Source organism: Abramis brama (assembly GCF_963993115.1).
Source record: "Abramis brama genome assembly, chromosome: 18".
In the NCBI taxonomy this organism is placed as follows: Eukaryota; Metazoa; Chordata; class Actinopteri; order Cypriniformes; family Leuciscidae; genus Abramis; species Abramis brama.
This window is the reverse complement of record NC_139980.1, coordinates 21394589-21413261: the sequence shown is the minus strand read 5'-3', so window position 1 is coordinate 21413261 and position 18673 is coordinate 21394589. Positions and strand designations below refer to the sequence as shown.

The window sequence follows — 18673 nt, the reverse complement described above, 5'->3', positions numbered from 1 at the left end:
TGTAAATGTCTCAAGTGAAGATGATGGTTTAAAACATAATTTTATCAAATCAAGCCAATTCATGCGAATACTGTCGTATATGAACAAAGAGAAGACCTAGAGTTCACTAACATTACAGCTAACTGTAGGAAACAGATATCCGGGGAGAGTGTAAAGAAAACGCCATACAAAACATTACAATCACACCCGGCAATACGATAAGTGTTGCGCTAGTGATGTTAAAAATTGTTGTTTCAGAAGAAATGCAAAGATGTGCTTTTTACGAGCGCCCGCTCGACACGTGACGTCACATCTCCGCGCTGCTGTTTTGGCGCGCTTTATGGAAGTTTGAATCGTTAGCGATGGAGCGCGTGAACACGAGCAGTGTGAGAGGATTCCTGAGATCTTGCAACGATCTGACTGAGAAGATTCGCTGTTTAATACAGAAGAAACTCGTCAAGACGTACTTGAGCAGGTGATATTATGCGCTTACGATGCGATGTGAACAGGGCCGTAGCTAGAGAATTCGGGGGCCCCCTAAAAAATATATTCATGCGGGCCCCCTTCACCAATATCATATACTGTACAGTAGATGAGCATGGAGGCCCAAATATAACAGAAGATGGTGATGTTGTTGTAAAACCTTTATTTTAAAAGTTAAATGTTTATATAAAATTACAACTAATAAAAACTAACAAAAAGAAAGAAATAGTTGAATAATAAAACAAATTTTTAAAAAAGTAACAGCAAAATAATGTTTTTCCCATCAGTCTGTTATAATTCATAAATCAAAAAGTAAAGAATGCAGTCAAATTTAAAAAATAAAATCATTTATTGTCTTATTTTTTAATAAAGATAATATGGAACTGGTAATATTATTAAATAAATCTAATAAATGTATTCATCCAAGTACAGTATGTGGTATTCATGTTTTCTTGATGTAATAAATACTTCATCAGCCGGCAGGTCAGGTGCATAATGCAATGCGTCGTGACTCATGTACATTTTTTAACTCTTATGTTAAAAAGAGAAATTTTAGAATGTTTGAACTCTGGTGTATGCTAAATGAAAACAGGCGAACGGGTGTATGAATGTGTCTACAGGTGTATCTAACCCTAACAACTAATGACCAACTTTATTTTTGCTATTGTACATACATTTTATTCTTCTAACTGTTTGTCTTTGGTTAGCCCAGCTGGAGAAGAACAACAGGGAAGTTGGAAGACACAGTAGAGGAACTACAGAATAAATATGGAGAGAAAACAGCATTAAAAAGGATCAAGTCCATAGTGAAAAAAATCAGAAAAAAGAATATCAAACGTAGGAAAGATGTATAATTTACTTTGTTAGTAGTCAATATGTTTCTCAATCTTCAATAAGCTTTACTATAATGTTTACATGGTTTTGGTTGTGTATTTAATTGCTAATTTTTTAACAGATGGTGACGTTCAACAGCCTAACAACCTTCCACAACGACGACAGCATAATATTTCTACATCATTCGGACAGCCATTAATTCAGAACCCTAATCAGCTTAACTTAACAATTGCCCAGAAGAATGGTGGGACAATAGTTACTACAATCATGGTAGAAAACACAATATATGGTGATGTTAACATCAGTGCGGTGAGTGTCTGATAATTTAAGAAACAGTTGCTTAGTTAAGAAATGATTTGTGTATGTTATATATATATATATATATATTTATTTATGTGTATTTTTGTTTTGTTTTTTAAAGTTAGTCCATAGGGTGTGGAACTTTGCACAACTATTTACACACATACTGTTTTTGACACATAGTGATTGTGAACATTTTTTTTTTTTTTTTTTTTTCAAATAATACATCTCTTTCATTTTGTGCCGGATGTTAAAAGATAAAGGTATTAGTTAATAACAATTAAAAACTTTAAATCAACATGAAGCCATAATATTAATCAATAAAATATGGTTAAATTACAGTACAATGACTTCCATAATATTTTATTTTATTTTATTTACAAAGTTGTGTGTCGTGAGTGAGACCTCGCAAAGATTACACCAATATTAGATTTCTTGTTGCGTGGTTGCACTATATGCCAGAAGCTTAGTCATCAACATCTAAACTAAACATTATCATGGTTTAGTTGTATTTTAAAACACTATTTTTTTTTCTGATTTTTTTTCTGATTTTCATTTTTCAGGTTGATATTTGTAGAAATAAGCAAAATACATTTATAAAAACAAGTTAATGGCCTTGTGTCAGAACACAACAGGTCTTTTTATTGTAACTTTGAAAAGTGTAATACAGTATTTGATTTTTACAAATACCTAAACCAATGGGCCTAAGCCGTTGACCCCTGAAGTTATGACTTCTGAAGGCCTCTCATGTGTAGATTCGCTCGTTGAAAAAATGGTATTTTATTAGCTAAAATCATTGTCTGTATTCATAAAATATGTCCTCATGGGTGTAAAATGACCTCTGCCAATGATCTGACTTATCCTCGTATAAGCGAAACATTTCTTATCTTTATTTGCATGGGGCGGGTAAGTCCAAGGAGGCTTCCGTGTCGTTCCGCCATCTTGAAACACTATAATACCAGAGAGGGACAAAAAGCGCTAGCCTAACTCAACACGTTTCATCATCAACACTAGTATAGTCATCAGCACATTCAAAAGGACCATCAAAATAGTGTTACATTAAAAAGGCGTAATTGACAAAAATTGTACATCTGAATTAAGTAATAATTATGACAAAAAGTTGAAATTAAAATTATGACTATGCGTCATAATTATGAGATGAAAAGTTTAAATGATGATGTACTAAATTGAAATTATGATAAAGTAAATATTCCATAGTGAAATTTTCTGAATTCTATATAACTGTATTTGTGAAAATGATTCAGTACTGAAACAGCATTTATGAGTTTTTACATATCTTGTGCTTGTTTCTGCAGTTCGTGTGGCCTCTAAGACTATGAATAACTAAAAATGATTATTGATGAACTTGAATAACTTGACTTCCCATACCGGGAGTCGAACCCGGGCAGCCTGGATGAAAACCAGGAATCCTAACCGCTAGACCATATGGGAGGCGTTGATACTGCCCCCGGCAAATTTGAAAAGGCTGCACGGTACAATATAATGCTGGATCATACTTATGCCGAGCCACAGGAGAAGGAAACCTCGTGGCCAAAAAGCAAAAATGTAATTTATCGGGATGTAAATAAATATCGGGATAGCTTCTCCCAGGTGGAAAGAGCTAATGAAGGAGAAAGACTTTGAAAGGGAAGTTGTCTGCTTTCTTCTCGACGGGTGAGTCAAAGTTACGGTCTAAATTACAAGCTTTTTTCATTGCTTGGTTGTGTAAACCATTATATAAGCAGCCTAACAGTAGAACATGTACAATTAAACTCGATGAAGTGCTATTGGAAGACATGTTGTCATAGATTCTTGACACATAATGGCTACCGCAGTTGCAACACGCAGTTGCAAAAAGCGAGGCGCTAGAGAGCACTATTCGTTTAAATGCAGAATACAATTTCACCGCTAAATGGGAGAAATTCTTTTGGGAGAACTAACTTGTAGTAGGGTCTTTAACAAAAAACAAAAAGCCTCCAAAATCGAGGAGGTCAAAGGGGCATGCTTCCTGCTATAGATAGTATCATCAGCTCTCCCCAAAGTCTATTCATGCGGCCACCAGACAGATTTTAAACACCGGATTTACACTTCTACATATATTTTGAGTAGATAACGTATATTCTCAGAAAAGGGTTTCACCCTGTGTGTTTCCACACTGATTAAGGATAGTTTGGGAGATACAATTTAAAATGATCTTATACGTGTAATAGATCATAGCTACCAGTAAGATCATGCTTTGAATTAAGACGAGTAAAATTAAATATTCGCTCAAGACAAACTTTACTTATCACACATCGCGTCTCTGAAATTGTGTGGTGATTTTTCAAATGATACAACTTAGTCTAAATAAGAGCAACGTGGAGTCCTCGGATTTCTTAAAAACAACACAACAACAAAACATTGTGACAAACATGTTGTATGGACAAAAATACTGTTTGAAATATTTTGTATAAATAAGATTTAAGATGCCTAAGTACACTTTTCAACAATCCAAAGTTTTTGAACAGACGATGTTTAGTAAAAATAATACATAAGTCTTCTAAGAAGATAAATAGAAGATATGATTTTAATAAACCTTTAAAGATTTGATTTAAACAGTCTTTTAATTTTAAATGAATTTAGTATAAACTCTGGATGTACTCTGAAAAGGCGTTAGCAGACTAGATTTACTGTGACGTTGTCCCCCGAGACTCATCTGGTCTGATACCCTGTTTCCTGAAGCTTCAGTTCACACTGGGGTTTATCTCTGAAGGATCTAGGTCTGTAAGGTGTTTTTATTTATATATTTATTTAGCTAAAACTTTGTTTACATTTTTGTAACATATGTTATTAATAATAATTTAATTTGAAATAGAGATGAGTTAATTTTTTAGAACCGTGTGTGTGCACAAAATGATATTAAATTATTTATTTATTTATTTCATTTTGAAAATGTACAAATGTAGTTTTCTGTGTTTAGGTGTACGGTACAAAATTCATTATAGCTATGGAAAGCCCCCACCATAAAAATTGAAACCCCGCATGGACAAAAATGAAAAAATGAGATTTAAGACGACTAAGTACAGTTTTTCAACCATCTAAAGTTTTTTGAACAGACATTGTTTAGTAAAAATAATACAATGGGTTAAATTTAAGCAAAATCATTTATATCATACATAAGTCTTCTAAAAGATAAATAGAAGATACGAATGTATTCAAACTTTAAAGATTTAATTTAAACAGTCTTTTAATTTTAAAAGATCTAATTTAAACTTTTAAGGTTATGCTTTTAAATGAGAGAGAGAGAGAGAGAGAGAGAGAGAGAACCACTGTGATTTTATATTATATTATATAATTTATATACTTTTAAAGAATAGAATGATTTATGTAAGATGGATTTTATTTTTGTTTATCTAAAACAATTGGTTTCAGTAGATATTTTTATAACCATTTCATTTATATACTTATAAAGAACAGAATGTTTTTTTTTAACTTTAGTTAGTGTGCGATACACTTCACAGTTTCACTGTTACCTTTGGAATGCGAAGGAGCAGAAGGAGGGGGGTGTCACGGTGTCTCTCTGTTTGAGAGACTTTTTAATTAAGACTTTTAATAATGTATTGAATTTAAAAACATTATTACGGCTTTTAATAATGTATTAAATTTAATAAATAAAAAAAATAATAATAAAAAAAACATTTTATAAAGATATCATTTAAACTTTGAAATAAATTTAGCCCTAACACAATGTCTCATTCTGATCGCTGAATAAACCCTAGGAGTTAGAGACCGTCAGGTGGTGCTGTAAGAGAGAACCACTCTGTGATTTTATATTATATTATAAGCAATTAATTTATATACTTTTAAAGAATAGAATGTTTTTCAACTTTAGTTAAATTAGCAAGATATTATTTTATAACCATATCATGTATACTTTAGTTTAATTAGCACGATAATTATTTTAAAGGATAGAATGTTTTTTGTATGACATTGTTTAATCACAGTGTCTGAACTCCACGTTTCAAATGTCAGAGCTCAAATGCGAAGGCTGGGAGAGGGAATCCTGTGACAAACACAAACAAACAAACACCCCCCCCCACACACACACACACACTACTCTGGCTGGTGAGGCATTCAGGAAAAAACAGTCTTTTTCTTCTCACTTTTCCAAAGGGGTCCACAATGCCCAGGAATGCGGAGGATATGCTGACACATATCCTATATATAACAGCGCCTTCAAAACCATCAGCAACATCACAGTGACCGAACAGCACATTTCAGATGTCAGAGCTCACATGCAAAGGGTGGGAGGGAGCGCCTGTGACAATATATACCCAGACAGAAACCCATATAACTGAACCTGACACCAACTTCAAACTTTCTGTCAAATCCATAAATTATTTTAACATCCTCTTCAAAAACACATGATCTAGGGATAAAAAGGTTCAAATAGGGCAAAAACTTTCTGTCAAACCACATGATCTAGGACTAGCTAGGTCAATAGGGCAAACCATGACAACATATGCCGGAAAGACGCCGGAAGGGCAACCTGTCAAAACACATGATCGAAGGGATAGGTAGGGTCAATAGGTCAATCCATAACAATACAGGCCGGAAGGTCAAAAGGAAAGGTCAATGACAACCGGAAGCCATCAATCATTTTGACACTTGCCATAGGGTAATAACTACTGAGCTATTTTCAAATGTGATTAAAAATCTGGTCTACATGTAAACAGTCGTATTTGATTCTCAGCTCATGTGGAGCATCAAAGTGGAACTTTGATTAAGTCACCTGTTTACTCAGTCCATGGGTTTATGTAACAATTACAACACATTAACGGGTTACAAATAGATATGGTATTTATAAATACATTTCACTTCACCAAATCAAAAGCAGTGGTTTTTCAAAAGCTTTTGTCAACATTTTGACATTTTGTAGACCTCTTAAGATACTTTTAAGACCGTGGACATGCAATAACAACATAATGTTCAGTTGCGTTGATATAATACCTATGAGAACTAATACTAGTGTTGTTGTCAGTGCATTTTTCCTCGATATTGTAAACAGTTTATTTTTGTATGAAAGTAAGCAGGTGGAAAAAAAAGGATTACAAGGCTATCTGTGCCATAGGCTTTGCAGAGTAAATGTAGCCTTAGATTAAGCTGTGGTTCCTGTTTTGTGATGTGTGAATGTGAATGGTGTGGCTGTGTGGAAACATTTTTGATTACATTTTATTTTGGGGTTTCACTGGAACAGAGAGTAGGTTATGGATAAGAAGAAACCAGGTAAGCAGTTTCAGTATTACTCAAAGGATCTAATTTCCCACTGCCCATATTGCTTTTCTCTAAAAAACAAAATCGCAAATCCTCCCTATAGGATCATCACACCCTGAGACACAAAAATATCCATTATAATATGAGTTTGTTGTTGTTTCTGTTTTAAATCGATGTTCCAAAGAGTCTGTTGTGCAACATGAGTTTAAAATTAAGTAAAAAAATAAATAAAAAGAAAGAAAGAAAGAAAAAACACTTGCAGCCTGCTTATCTGATTTTGTCATTTTGAGATAGTTAGCCAGTGACCTCATAGCAATGATTTCACACTAATCTGACTCCTGAGAGGGTAGCTGAGGGGCCACATTATTAACTTATTAAAGAACTATGATTTCAGCAGGCCCACATTAGCAGTCAGATAAGCTATGGTCAACATTCAGACGAGAAGATATTTTTCACTTACAGAACAATTGTAAGTTAGTGACACCAATGAATAGGCTATAGCTTTACGAAGTCTGGATTGAACGGTAATACATTATCTTTGTCTAATCAGTAAAACAACTTGTTGTTTTGATGTTCTAAGAGAGTGCAAACATTAGAAAATGTTTTCTATTAAGAGTGTCAAAGAATAAAAGTGTTGTTTTTGTGCCTTTTAGTGCTACCTGTTCCCCAGAAGGACCTACAGACACTGAATCTCAAGTGCTTTCAGGAGAAACAAAAGGCACTCACAGGAGCATTGGCCCACTGCTAGTCCCAGCAAACATTCTCTCATCTAGCCTTGTCAGCTGCTTATTTCTATGCAGGTACCTGGAAGGAGTGAAAACGTCCAGTTAGAGGATTATAATATCATGTTATTGTGTAACATGTTACAATTAAATGTTACAATTAAATAATAGATTTTTCTGTGGTTCTTGTTAAGGCACAAGTATTTATTAGGGTATTTGTTCCCACAATATTTTGTGCTATTGAAATGAGTAATACCTGTGCTGCTTGCTGAGAAGTGCATAGTGATCATAGTTATAAATCGTAATTATTTTGGTACACTTTTAACTGGTAGATGGTAAAAAGGCAAAAATCCTATAGACTATATAATCACACAGGACAACAATATCATAAAGACTCTTTGGACCCATATAGAAACCATCTAGCAATACCACATGCCACAATACATTAGCATCAAATTTTCTTTAAAATCTCCAATAATAATAATAATATATATTTAATAAAGACTAATAATGTTAATAAGGACTCAGACTTTCTCGCCACCTTGACTTCTTCGTCATTTTTGTTTGAACTGTTTACAACACTATTAACAGCTGCTCCATTCAATACACTAGAAAATGTTTTAGGATTTTTAGATTATTTAAATGAGACCAACAAATATGAATACAAGGCTTGGTAGAGGGGTCCACCTTTATAAGCAATTTAGCAATCTAGATATTGAGTTTTACTATTGCACTTTTATTGGTTGCATTTGTCCTGGTTTAGCAGTCCAATGTCAACATACAAAAGCACAAAGACATTAGCCGGAAATTACAACCTAAGGGAGTAGGGAGTTGGGAGTTGGGAGGGGGAGGGGTAGGGGGAGGGGGGAGGGGGAGGGGAGGGGGGGGGGGAGGGGAGGGGGGGGGGGAATTGACACTAATATCCCTTATTCTCAGCAGAAAACCCTTGGGAGCAGAGGTTAATACAAGTATCCAGATTTGTGAAACATCAATAGTGAATAATAGTGCTCCCCAAAGTGTTCTTTCCTTAAAGACCCCCTGTGGTTTTTCATGTTGTTTTTATGTGGTGTTATTAATATGCTTTAAGACAATCCATTCCAGTCACAATCCAGTGAACCAAAGACAGTCTAAAAAAATGCAGTTTAAAATTGCCGGTGTTTCTTGCGTCACAAACTACCTTGTAACCAATCAGGTCAACGTATGGGCGGGCTTTAGCATATCATCATTACTATGCTGCGAAGCAGAGGGGTCTAAAGAGAAGCCAGGTTATCCCGGTTTATTTTTCTGTTGATATGAAAAATCGGGTACATTTAGCAATAGGCTTTAGCGGGTAAATTATGTATATGATGTATATTACAATGTTATGATGAACTGTATGCCTTTCTCCACTGACGTTCATTGTTCAAAGCGTTTCTAAGGATCCAGATTTTTTAGAAGGCTATAATGCAATATAATAATTTTGTGTGAGTTACAGACCGAAATTTATGTGGTTTTCAGTCTGTTTCTCTGAAGACTTACAGTATACAGTGCATGAGAATACAGTGCATTAGTTTTATGGACTTATTGTAGAATATTTTATTGCTGTTTTTGGAATAATGTATGGCAAGATGATCCGCTTAATTCCGCTTAAGGATTCTTCAAAAGTTTTCTTTTAAAAATAAAATAAAATTTTGCAATGAAATTAAGGTGAGTAAAAATAATTATTTAAATTATTTTTTATTTTTGGGTAGTTTTGGTAATTCTGTTCATGACCAATGCTTCATAAATGTGGTACATCAAACTTGTATTTATATGACTGTAGATGAACTTTCAGCAGTTTATATGAGTTATATAAGTTTTTTTTTTATAAAAAGTTTACACTGAGTCCAGCTTTGTGCCATTGAAAGCATGAGGTTGGACCTTTGTAATGCCATTGCTGTAGAGCCTCCTGTTGAATGAAAAACAAGAAATAACAGTCATGGCCTCATGCAAAATTCTTGCTAATAACAGTATCTACTTCTGGCTCAGATTTTGACAATATACAGTACATGTTTAAAGAGCCGACATGGAGATGCTCTTCATTTATGTTTGTACCAGAAACTAGCAGGATTGCAAATAGTCTTCTGATAAAAGGGTTTTATTTTCATTTAATCAACATAATCCCTCCAATATACCTTAACTTATAGTTAAAAAAGCCAACAAATGACAGTTCAATACACGTTTCTTTGTTAGCATGAAAAATGTGAAAATGAGGGAATGTGACAATACTTACACTGACAGCAGATCATTGGGAATGTGACAATACTTACACTGACAGCAGATCATTGGTAATGCCAAGAAAAGCATTAGATGGAATTTCAGCAATATAGGGATTATCACTAATTTCTCTGCAGGAAAAGCACAAATAAATTAAAAAGAATACCTTCAAAAAACACTGATGTGTATGAAAACTGCAGCATTAGAACACTTCTCACAGTAGGAAGTACGAGTCATCAGCCTGGATATTGGTCAGGTCAGGGAAGATGGTGAGGCCTGTGTTGAATAAGCCTCTGCAAACACAACATCTCCAGGATATCATTCTATGGTCTTGTGCATTGTCCACAAAGACATATTGCTGCAGGTAAATGTACTTTGGGTTTGAGTGCCCTTATGTTATTGGTGGGGTGAGTGGTTTCAGGAAACAGCAGTGACTAGCTAGTTAAATTCTCCAACGATGCATTGTATGCTGGTGCAGCAGCTCATATTATATCATAATATCATGTTATCAATTTTATTACATGGCTGTATGAGGGCAGAAATAAATTATGTAAAACAGTGAGATTGCTCAGCATAACATGAACATTTCTGTCTTGCAGACACTCAACTAATCTCAGTGTGTAGACGGATCACATAAAGTTTGATGTGTTTGTTTAATAAATAATTAAGTTAAACTGACTATGCTTTCAGCTTCCAATAAGTGTGGTACTCGCAACTCTGTTATATCTTGTTTAAACCATTCCCCATGATCCCATAAATTTGCACCCAAAACCAGTGAAAAAAAATTTGGAGACTGTATATATGGGCACACTCATTACACAATAATAATATGAAAAATAATTTTGTCTTGACATCCTTAAAACAAGATAGATTTACGGGAAAAGCTAAACTGTGTATAATAATTTATGCATAAACCTCACTAAGATATTTAAAACAAGGAAATCAATATATGATTTGCAGGCAAAACAAATGACAGATATGGACAGTCTTTTGCTCACAAATACTGTAAATTAGGGAGATTCTTTAAAGCCTCTGGATGGATGAATGTCAGATTCCTTGTGTTCCTTATTTCTCTGAAGAGAGAGAGAGAGAGAGAGAGAGAGAGAGAGATTGATTTCATGAATTGAAAATTTACTTTTTAAAGTGCAGTGTGTAATGTATTCACATGATTGAATGAAAGAGTTATGAGTCTAAAGTATTTACAACAGTACCTTTTTACCTTGGTAAGACATTATGATTAAATGTAATAGAATTAATTTCACAATATTTCTGCAGATGATGGGAATAACAGTTCTTTGACCTCATCTGCTCGTGTTCAGGTTACTCAGCCAGATTTGGTAATTGAAAACACATTTTATGGTGAAAAAAGTGAAACCCAAACAAAGAATGGGTACGGAGACAGGACAAGTCACTAAAATCATCTTTGATGGACAAGATAATACCAGATGCGTGTATTTAATCTGGGATTCAGTGAAAAACCACTTGCACTAAAAAAAAATTAACAAACAAAAAACAACAACAAAAAACAAGTAAAATTACATTTTATCCAACTGTTAAATAGCTTCAGTCATTCTTCCAGATGTTTGTAACAAACATTGAGCTGTTTGTGTCAGTAATGATAATTAAGGAAATAAAATTATTCAGAGTTTGAAATAATTGTTACACTTAACAGGACATTATATTATGTACAGTTGTGGTCAGAATTATTTGCATTGTTTATCCTTTTGATTTTTCATTCAAAATATTTGCAAAAATCTAACTTTTCATAGAGGTAAAAGAATTGAAAGTGGGGGAGGGGGGAGGGGGGATACCATTATGAAATAAATGCTTTTCTCCAAATTATTGAAATTATTAAATAATTATTGAAACCCTTTTATTAAATACTTTTTACAACCTCCTTCTGCCAAGATAACAGCTCTGAGTTACCTTTCGAAAGGGAACTCGCACTGCGTCCTGAGACGCTTATGGGGAACACCTCAGCATGACTGGTATCTGAAGCAACTGTCAAATCACGGCAATCATATTGGCCAGCGACAGCCTATGACATCATACTAGTGTCCAGGAGTGCGTTTATTGTCTGGGCGAAGAGCACGTGCGATCAGTTCTCGAGTGAGCTGTTTGCGTGCACTGTGGGCGTTTCTCTTTAAGGACGATCCGCTCTCGTTTGTCCATCTTCTCGAGGGAAGAGGGACAAGCATCTGTGCCCAGTGGCTCGGGTTCCTCTCACGCTGAGGCGGAGAGAAGATCTAGGTCCTGGGGTTCACAGATGGAGCTGGTGGAAGAGTTTGAGAGAGGAGTGAATCTCTTGCGTGCTTCCGCCTTTGGCTCAGCGGACAGTGCTCTACTGGCACCATGCCAGAAAGAGCAGGAGATGCTGGTCGAGAGCGAAAAGGGCAAGTCATCTGAGCCCTCGCCACCTTTCTGCCCCGCATATGAGGAGCTGTTGGGGGTTATGGAGCACACCTCAGGCCATAACCCTCCAGCTCCATGGACTTCCATTTCTTCCTGATCTCCATATTGAGATCACAAGGGCATGGAAGAAACCGTATTCTGCCCGCATCCACTGACATAGGCATGCGATTTATGCAAATGTCGAGGGGATGCAGGAGCACGGATACTTGGCGATGCCCTCAATCAACGAGATGTTTGCGAACTATCTCGGGGATGGGCGGGCATTGACCTCAAAAGCTCCAGCCCTGCCTACCAAGCCACTAAAGAACACAGCTGAATTGAAATGAGTAGAAGCGAATTGCAGCTCGACACACCATAGATGGCTTCCCAAACCTGAGCCCAGGCGGCGAGGGGTTGAAGTGTTTTGGATGACAGATTCCTGCACTAAGGCAGGGGGCTGATGCTCTTATTCTGAAGGCGTTTGATTTTTATTCTGCCTGCTATAGCAGCGGTGTATGCCCTGAATGGCAGGGCATATGCGGCAGCAGGTCAGGCTGGTGCTTCACTGCATACCATGGCAGTGCTTCAAGCTTACCAAGCCAATCTGCTGAAGGACTTTGGTCAGGTTCAGGGTCTTTCCCCTAAAGCGGTATCTGAGCTGCGCCGCACTGCAGATCTGGCTCTCTGCGCCACCAAGCAGACTGCCACCGCAGTTGGTAGATCGATGACGGCTACGGTGGCAATGGAGAGGCACCTGTGGGTAAATCTGGCAGACATCGGGGAGAAAGAGAAGGGCTTTCTCCTTGGGTTCCTATATGGTGGGTAGCAGTAAAATGAAACACATCACCTGTAGTGAGTAGTTCGGCCTCCTTTAATTATGGAGTTATTTTTCTAAGCTGTCTCTCATCTGAGCTCCAGATAATTGATATGGCAAGTGTTCCGCCCTCTTCAAGGAAGTGTTCAGCCCTCTTTCGCCTTGATATCATTCTGTGTGAGTGAGTGGGCTTCCTCTCGTTAGAGAGTTATTCTGGAAAATAAGCCACTGCTCTACTGAGCTCCAGGCAAGATCAAGATTTCAAGCGTATGGCTTTCAGAGAGGCCTCCTTGGTAGACCACCCTAGGTTGAGTGAAGTGGTTTCCTCTCTCTAAAGAGAGTAAAGGGCGCTATGCTGAAGCCTCCGCTCCCCCGAGCTCCAGATAGATCATGACTTCAAGTGCGGTCCTCTCTGGGCCACCTTGATAATCAACCTGTGGTGAGTGTGTTGGCCTCCTCTCATTTAGAGAGTCATTAAGTTGAAGCCACCGCTCCATTGAACTCCAGGCACGTAATGTCTTAAGTGATTGGCCTTCTTTAAGGCCATCTAGACTATCACCCTGTGGTGAGTGTGTCAACTTCCTCTCATTTTAGAGTCAGTAGGTTGAAGCCACCGCTCCACTGAGTTCCAGGTAGATGATGCTTTCAAGTGGAGGCCTGTAGTAAACCACCCCCTCGAACGCAAATCTCAAAAACGGTATGTGATGGGGGGCTATCTGGATATGGAAGTAGGCATTTTTCAGATCCACTGACAAAAACCAATCCCCTGAGCAAACCTGCGAGAAGATTTGTTTCAAACTTGTTTCGAACAGCCATTTCATTAAGGTGCAGTTCATATGTCTTAGATTGAGGATGGGCCTGAGGCCACCATCCTTCTTGGAATGATGAGGTAACAGCTGTAGACTTGTTCCGAGCTGGAGGAACTGATGAACTGATTCTACAGCTCCTTTTGCTAGTATACTCTTCACTTTGGACTGGAAGATATGTGCTACGTTGCTCCGTTCTGAAGTTTGGACCATGCCCTTGAAGCAAGGGGGTCTGCGAACGAATTGAAGCGAGTAGCCTCATTCAATTGTGTTCAGTACACAGCTCAACAAACCGTGGATGACTTCCCAAGCCTGAGCCCAGGCGGTGAGGAGTTGAAGCGTTTTTGGACGACAGATTGCTGCACTAAGGCAGGGGGCTGACACTCTTATTCTGAAGGTGTTTGATTTTTATTCCGCCTGCCATAGCAGAGGTTGGGTTGCATGGGCACGTGAACTTTCAGTGAAACGTGCTTGCAACGAAAACACAGTCCCCAACGCCCAGAAATAAACAGGGGGTTGGAAGACCAACTCGTTTGATTTTCATTTTGACCACTATAATGAAAGGGCCACAGTTGTATAAGGAGCGGATCCAGCTTTATAGGTCGCAGACTAGGAGCTGCGACAGCCCCCTCCAGGGGAAAGCTTTCGGTGGCGTCAACAATGGTGAGGACGGGCGAAGTAGAAGAGTGAGCGCATGAAAGAATGGTGTAGATTCCTGGCGGGGTGTTCACTGATGGTGCCCCGGATGCAGGAAAATCAATCGTGAGCGCAGCCGAGTAGGGGGCGTGTCACGCTGGTAAGTTCACCATGAACAAATGTGGTAGATTCCTGGCAGGGGGCTCACTGATGGCATCCCGGCTGCAGGTAATTATTCATCGAGCGGCTGTGAGCTGGCATTACAGGGCCGACCACTCCAAACCGAGCAACAAGTTCAAGCCAGGCCCTTAACACCACCTGACTCCTGGGTGGTAGCTGCAGTTTTAATGCAGCGCCATAGGCTTGTGCAGTTTCACTGCGTGATTCAATAAGGCTTCAGTATTCAGAGAAAAATTAGTTTTCGCCTAGCAATGCAATATGAGTGAACCATTTTGATAGGGAACCAAATATGTTCAATTTTTTTAAATAATTTTATGGAAATAAAAAACAAAGCTACCCCTTTAGCTCAGCCTCACAATGAAACATGTAACTATTCCTAAAGTAAATTCAGTGAAAGAGGATTTATAACCTGTGACACTAATATATGACTTATTTGATTGTGGTTAACTGGAATTTATGTATGGACTTCTGGATACTTTTACTTACATATGAGTTAGCTTTCTCAGGTTGTAGAAGGAATGCCTTTCTAACCTGCTCAGAGAGACATCCACAGACAGATAGCTGAGGAAAGAAGGGAGAAAATGCTGGTAAAATCCAGAGTTTTATAATAATACAAGGTTATTTCAAGTTGCAGCCACTCAGCAGAGAGCATTAAACTCCTTTAAATCTTAATGATGAAATCAGCCAAAGTTTTCAGTCTTGGCTAGCGTAATTTCATAATGTATTAATGTAGGTAAAAACAAGAGCAAATGTAGCACATTTAATTTCTTCAAACACAAACATTCTAGGCAGGGTGTCAACACATAGAAGTAAAAGTAGTGTGATCATATTACTTTCTGAGAAATTTTCAACAATTTTACAAATGGAGGTAATTATAACACCCTGACTTCCTCAATTAAGTATTTCTCAATGTAAATATATACAGTGAGGAAAATAAGTATTTGAACACCCTGCTATTTTGCAAGTTCTCCCACTTGGAAATCATGGAGGGGTCTGAAATTGTCATCGTAGGTGCATGTCCACTGTGAGAGACATAATCTAAAAAAAAAAAATCCAGAAATCACAATGTATGATTTTTTAACTATTTATTTGTATGATACAGCTGCAAATAAGTATTTGAACACCTGAGAAAATCAATGTTAATATTTGGTACAGTAGCCTTTGTTTGCAATTACAGAGGTCAAACGTTTCCTGTAGTTTTTCCACCAGGTTTGCACACACTGCAGGAGGGATTTTGGCCCACTCCTCCACACAGATCTTCTCTAGATCAGTCAGGTTTCTGGGCTGTCGCTGAGAAACACAGAGTTTGAGCTCCCTCCAAAGATTCTCTATTGGGTTTAGGTCTGGAGACTGGCTAGGCCACGCCAGAACCTTGATATGCTTCTTACAGAGCCACTCCTTGGTTATCCTGGCTGTGTGCTTCGGGTCATTGTCATGTTAGAAGACCCAGCCTCGACCCATCTTCAATGCTCTAACTGAGGGAAGGAGGTTGTTCCCCAAAATCTCGCAATACATGGCCCCGGTCATCCTCTCCTTAATACAGTGCAGTCGCCCCGTCCCATGTGCAGAAAAACACCCCCAAAGCATGATGCTACCACCCCCATGCTTCACAGTAGGGATGGTGTTCTTGGGATGGTACTCATCATTCTTCTTCCTCCAAACACGTTTAGTGGAATTATGACCAAAAAGTTATATTTTGGTCTCATCTGACCACATGACTTTCTCCCATGACTCCTCTGGATCATCTAAATGGTCATGGGCAAACTTAAGACGGGCCTTGACATGTGCTGGTTTAAGGCGAGACACTACAGGTGAATAGGGTAAAAATTTTAACTAGCAGATATCACCATGAAACTTTCCCAGTTGATTACCTACATTAAGATGAGAAAAAAATGTATTACAAGTTTTCTGTAATTTAATGTTTAAATATGCAAATTAGGCAATATCTAATTAAATATGCGCTAATTTGTATATATTTTAAAAAACGAAATCTGAGTATTGAATAAAGCCAGATTAAAAATGATTTTTTCATTGTGTTCACATATTAGATGGGGAAATAATTACAAAGGGATTTATGGATATCTACTTTTGTTATCCTGTAAATCAGAATATACTGTCAATAGCCTTAAAAAAATGATTTTCGCCATGTTTTTTGGAATAAAATGTTATATAAATCAGGCTAGGAATAATATATTTACAAATCCCTCTGTAAATGTCTTCATAATATAACTAGGTACAAGACTGGAAAGTTTGGTGTATATAGGTGCTACTGAAGTGGAGATTTCGGACTTGGAGTATGAGAGAAAGGTCATTTTGAGAAAACGGGCTTTAAAGATTTATCATCAGCCAATGAGATTGCGCATTCAGCCCTTTTACTTTCGCGATTGGTTGCTGATAAAAAGGAAATGACCATATTTGGATCCGACAGCATTGTACAGTGAAGAGAGAGCTTTCCAGCCGTGCCTGTGTTGACAGAGAACAGACAGAGATCGCGGATCGGCGGGATGATTTACAACGACAACTTTTGTTGAATTTACGCGAAATCTGCAGACGCAAACAGACAAAGTGTAGTAAAATAAAGACCTAAATGTGTATTTCGGTCTTTTTTTCACCACAGTCTGAAAGAAGACATGTTATTGAAGACAAATATCCAAAAATCTCAAAACTGACCAGTAAAAAAAAAACAATGAAACCACGGAACCTTCCGTGCCATGCATGATTTCAAACCATGACGTCTTAGTGTATTACCAACAGTAACCTTGGAAACGGTGGTCCCAGCTCTTTTCAGGTCATTGACCAGCTCCTCCCGTGTAGTTCTGGGCTGATTTCTCACCTTTCTTAGGATCATTGAGACCCCACGAGGTGAGATCTTGCATGGAGCCCCAGTCCGAGGGAGATTGACAGTCATGTTTAGCTTCTTCCATTTTCTAATGATTGCTCCAACAGTGGACCTTTTTTCACCAAGCTGCTTGGCAATTTCCCCATAGCCCTTTCCAGCCTTGTGGAGGTGTACAATTTTGTCTCTAGTGTCTTTGGACAGCTCTTTGGTCTTGGCCATGTTAGTAGTTGGATTCTTACTGATTGTATGGGGTGGAGAGGTGTCTTTATGCATAACGACCTCAAACAGGTGCATCTAATTTAGGATAAATAAATGGAGTGGAGGTGGACATTTTAAAGGCAGACTAACAGGTCTTTGAGGGTAATTATCGATTATTATTAATATTTCCCCTTTGAGCTAATATTGTTACAGTGGTCATTACAAACTGTAGAGTTTTCAGAATGACAATCCTTTAAATCATTGTTCTGTGTATGTACGGAATAGGAGTCACTCTTGAACCCCTGATTTCTATTTGGAAGACTCCAGTTTGTTTTCTATAATCCACACCTTGGTTCACCCCACACATACTGTACCACAGCGCACCAAGCCACATCTGTAACATTTTCAGGATCATTTTTAAGAAAATTAAAATTGCATTTATGTCATAGTATTCATGCTTTAGAAATATATAACATTTAACTTTGCAGATAATGGAAATGTTTAGGAACCATAAGGTTTGATTAATTCTAAAATATCTATTAAATAACAAATATCAAGATTTTAGTGAAATCATTTTTAATAAATTCTCTAATATCAAAAGGCTTTGTCTCTAAAAAAAGTACTTACATTCTTGAGATATTGACCATATTTGCAAAAGCATCTTGGGGAACAGTCGTCAGGCTTGTCTCGTAGAGACTTCTAGAAATGAAAAGATAATGCATATAGGCTGAGATTTTTTCTGATAATTACAACTTATATTAACATTTACATACAATTACATATAACAAATGTTGCAAATGCAATTTCAAAGAACATCATTAAAACGTACTCGGTTACTAACGTAACCTCGGTTCTCTCTAGAAGAGGGAACGAGTACTGCGTTGAAAACGCTGGGGAAAAACTCTTTTTCACGAAATACTGAAGCAAAAAATTATCCTTTAATTTTGAAATAATGTAAAGCGCATTGCAGCAGCACGCAGCCATGGGCGAGACGGCTCGCTCG

General features: G+C 37.5%; 1 protein-coding gene across 3 annotated transcripts in view; it reads right to left on the bottom strand.

Annotated features, from left to right (window-relative positions):
• Window positions 1-18673, bottom strand: part of tshr (thyroid stimulating hormone receptor) — a 66159-nt gene that overhangs the window by 12795 nt on the left and 34691 nt on the right. Inside the window, exons 2-8 of one of the 3 annotated variants that reach the window (XM_084091780.1) lie at window positions 18298-18369; window positions 15120-15194; window positions 10805-10879; window positions 10025-10099; window positions 9860-9937; window positions 9430-9498; window positions 7576-7653 (exon numbers count right to left, since the gene is read on the bottom strand). In XM_084091780.1, the coding sequence (XP_083947906.1) occupies window positions 7576-7653; window positions 9430-9498; window positions 9860-9937; window positions 10025-10099; window positions 10805-10879; window positions 15120-15194; window positions 18298-18369 (522 nt within the window). The remainder of the gene's footprint in view (window positions 1-7575; window positions 7654-9429; window positions 9499-9859; window positions 9938-10024; window positions 10100-10804; window positions 10880-15119; window positions 15195-18297; window positions 18370-18673) is intronic. The other 2 variants (XM_084091781.1, XM_084091782.1) reach the window with 2 other exon arrangements.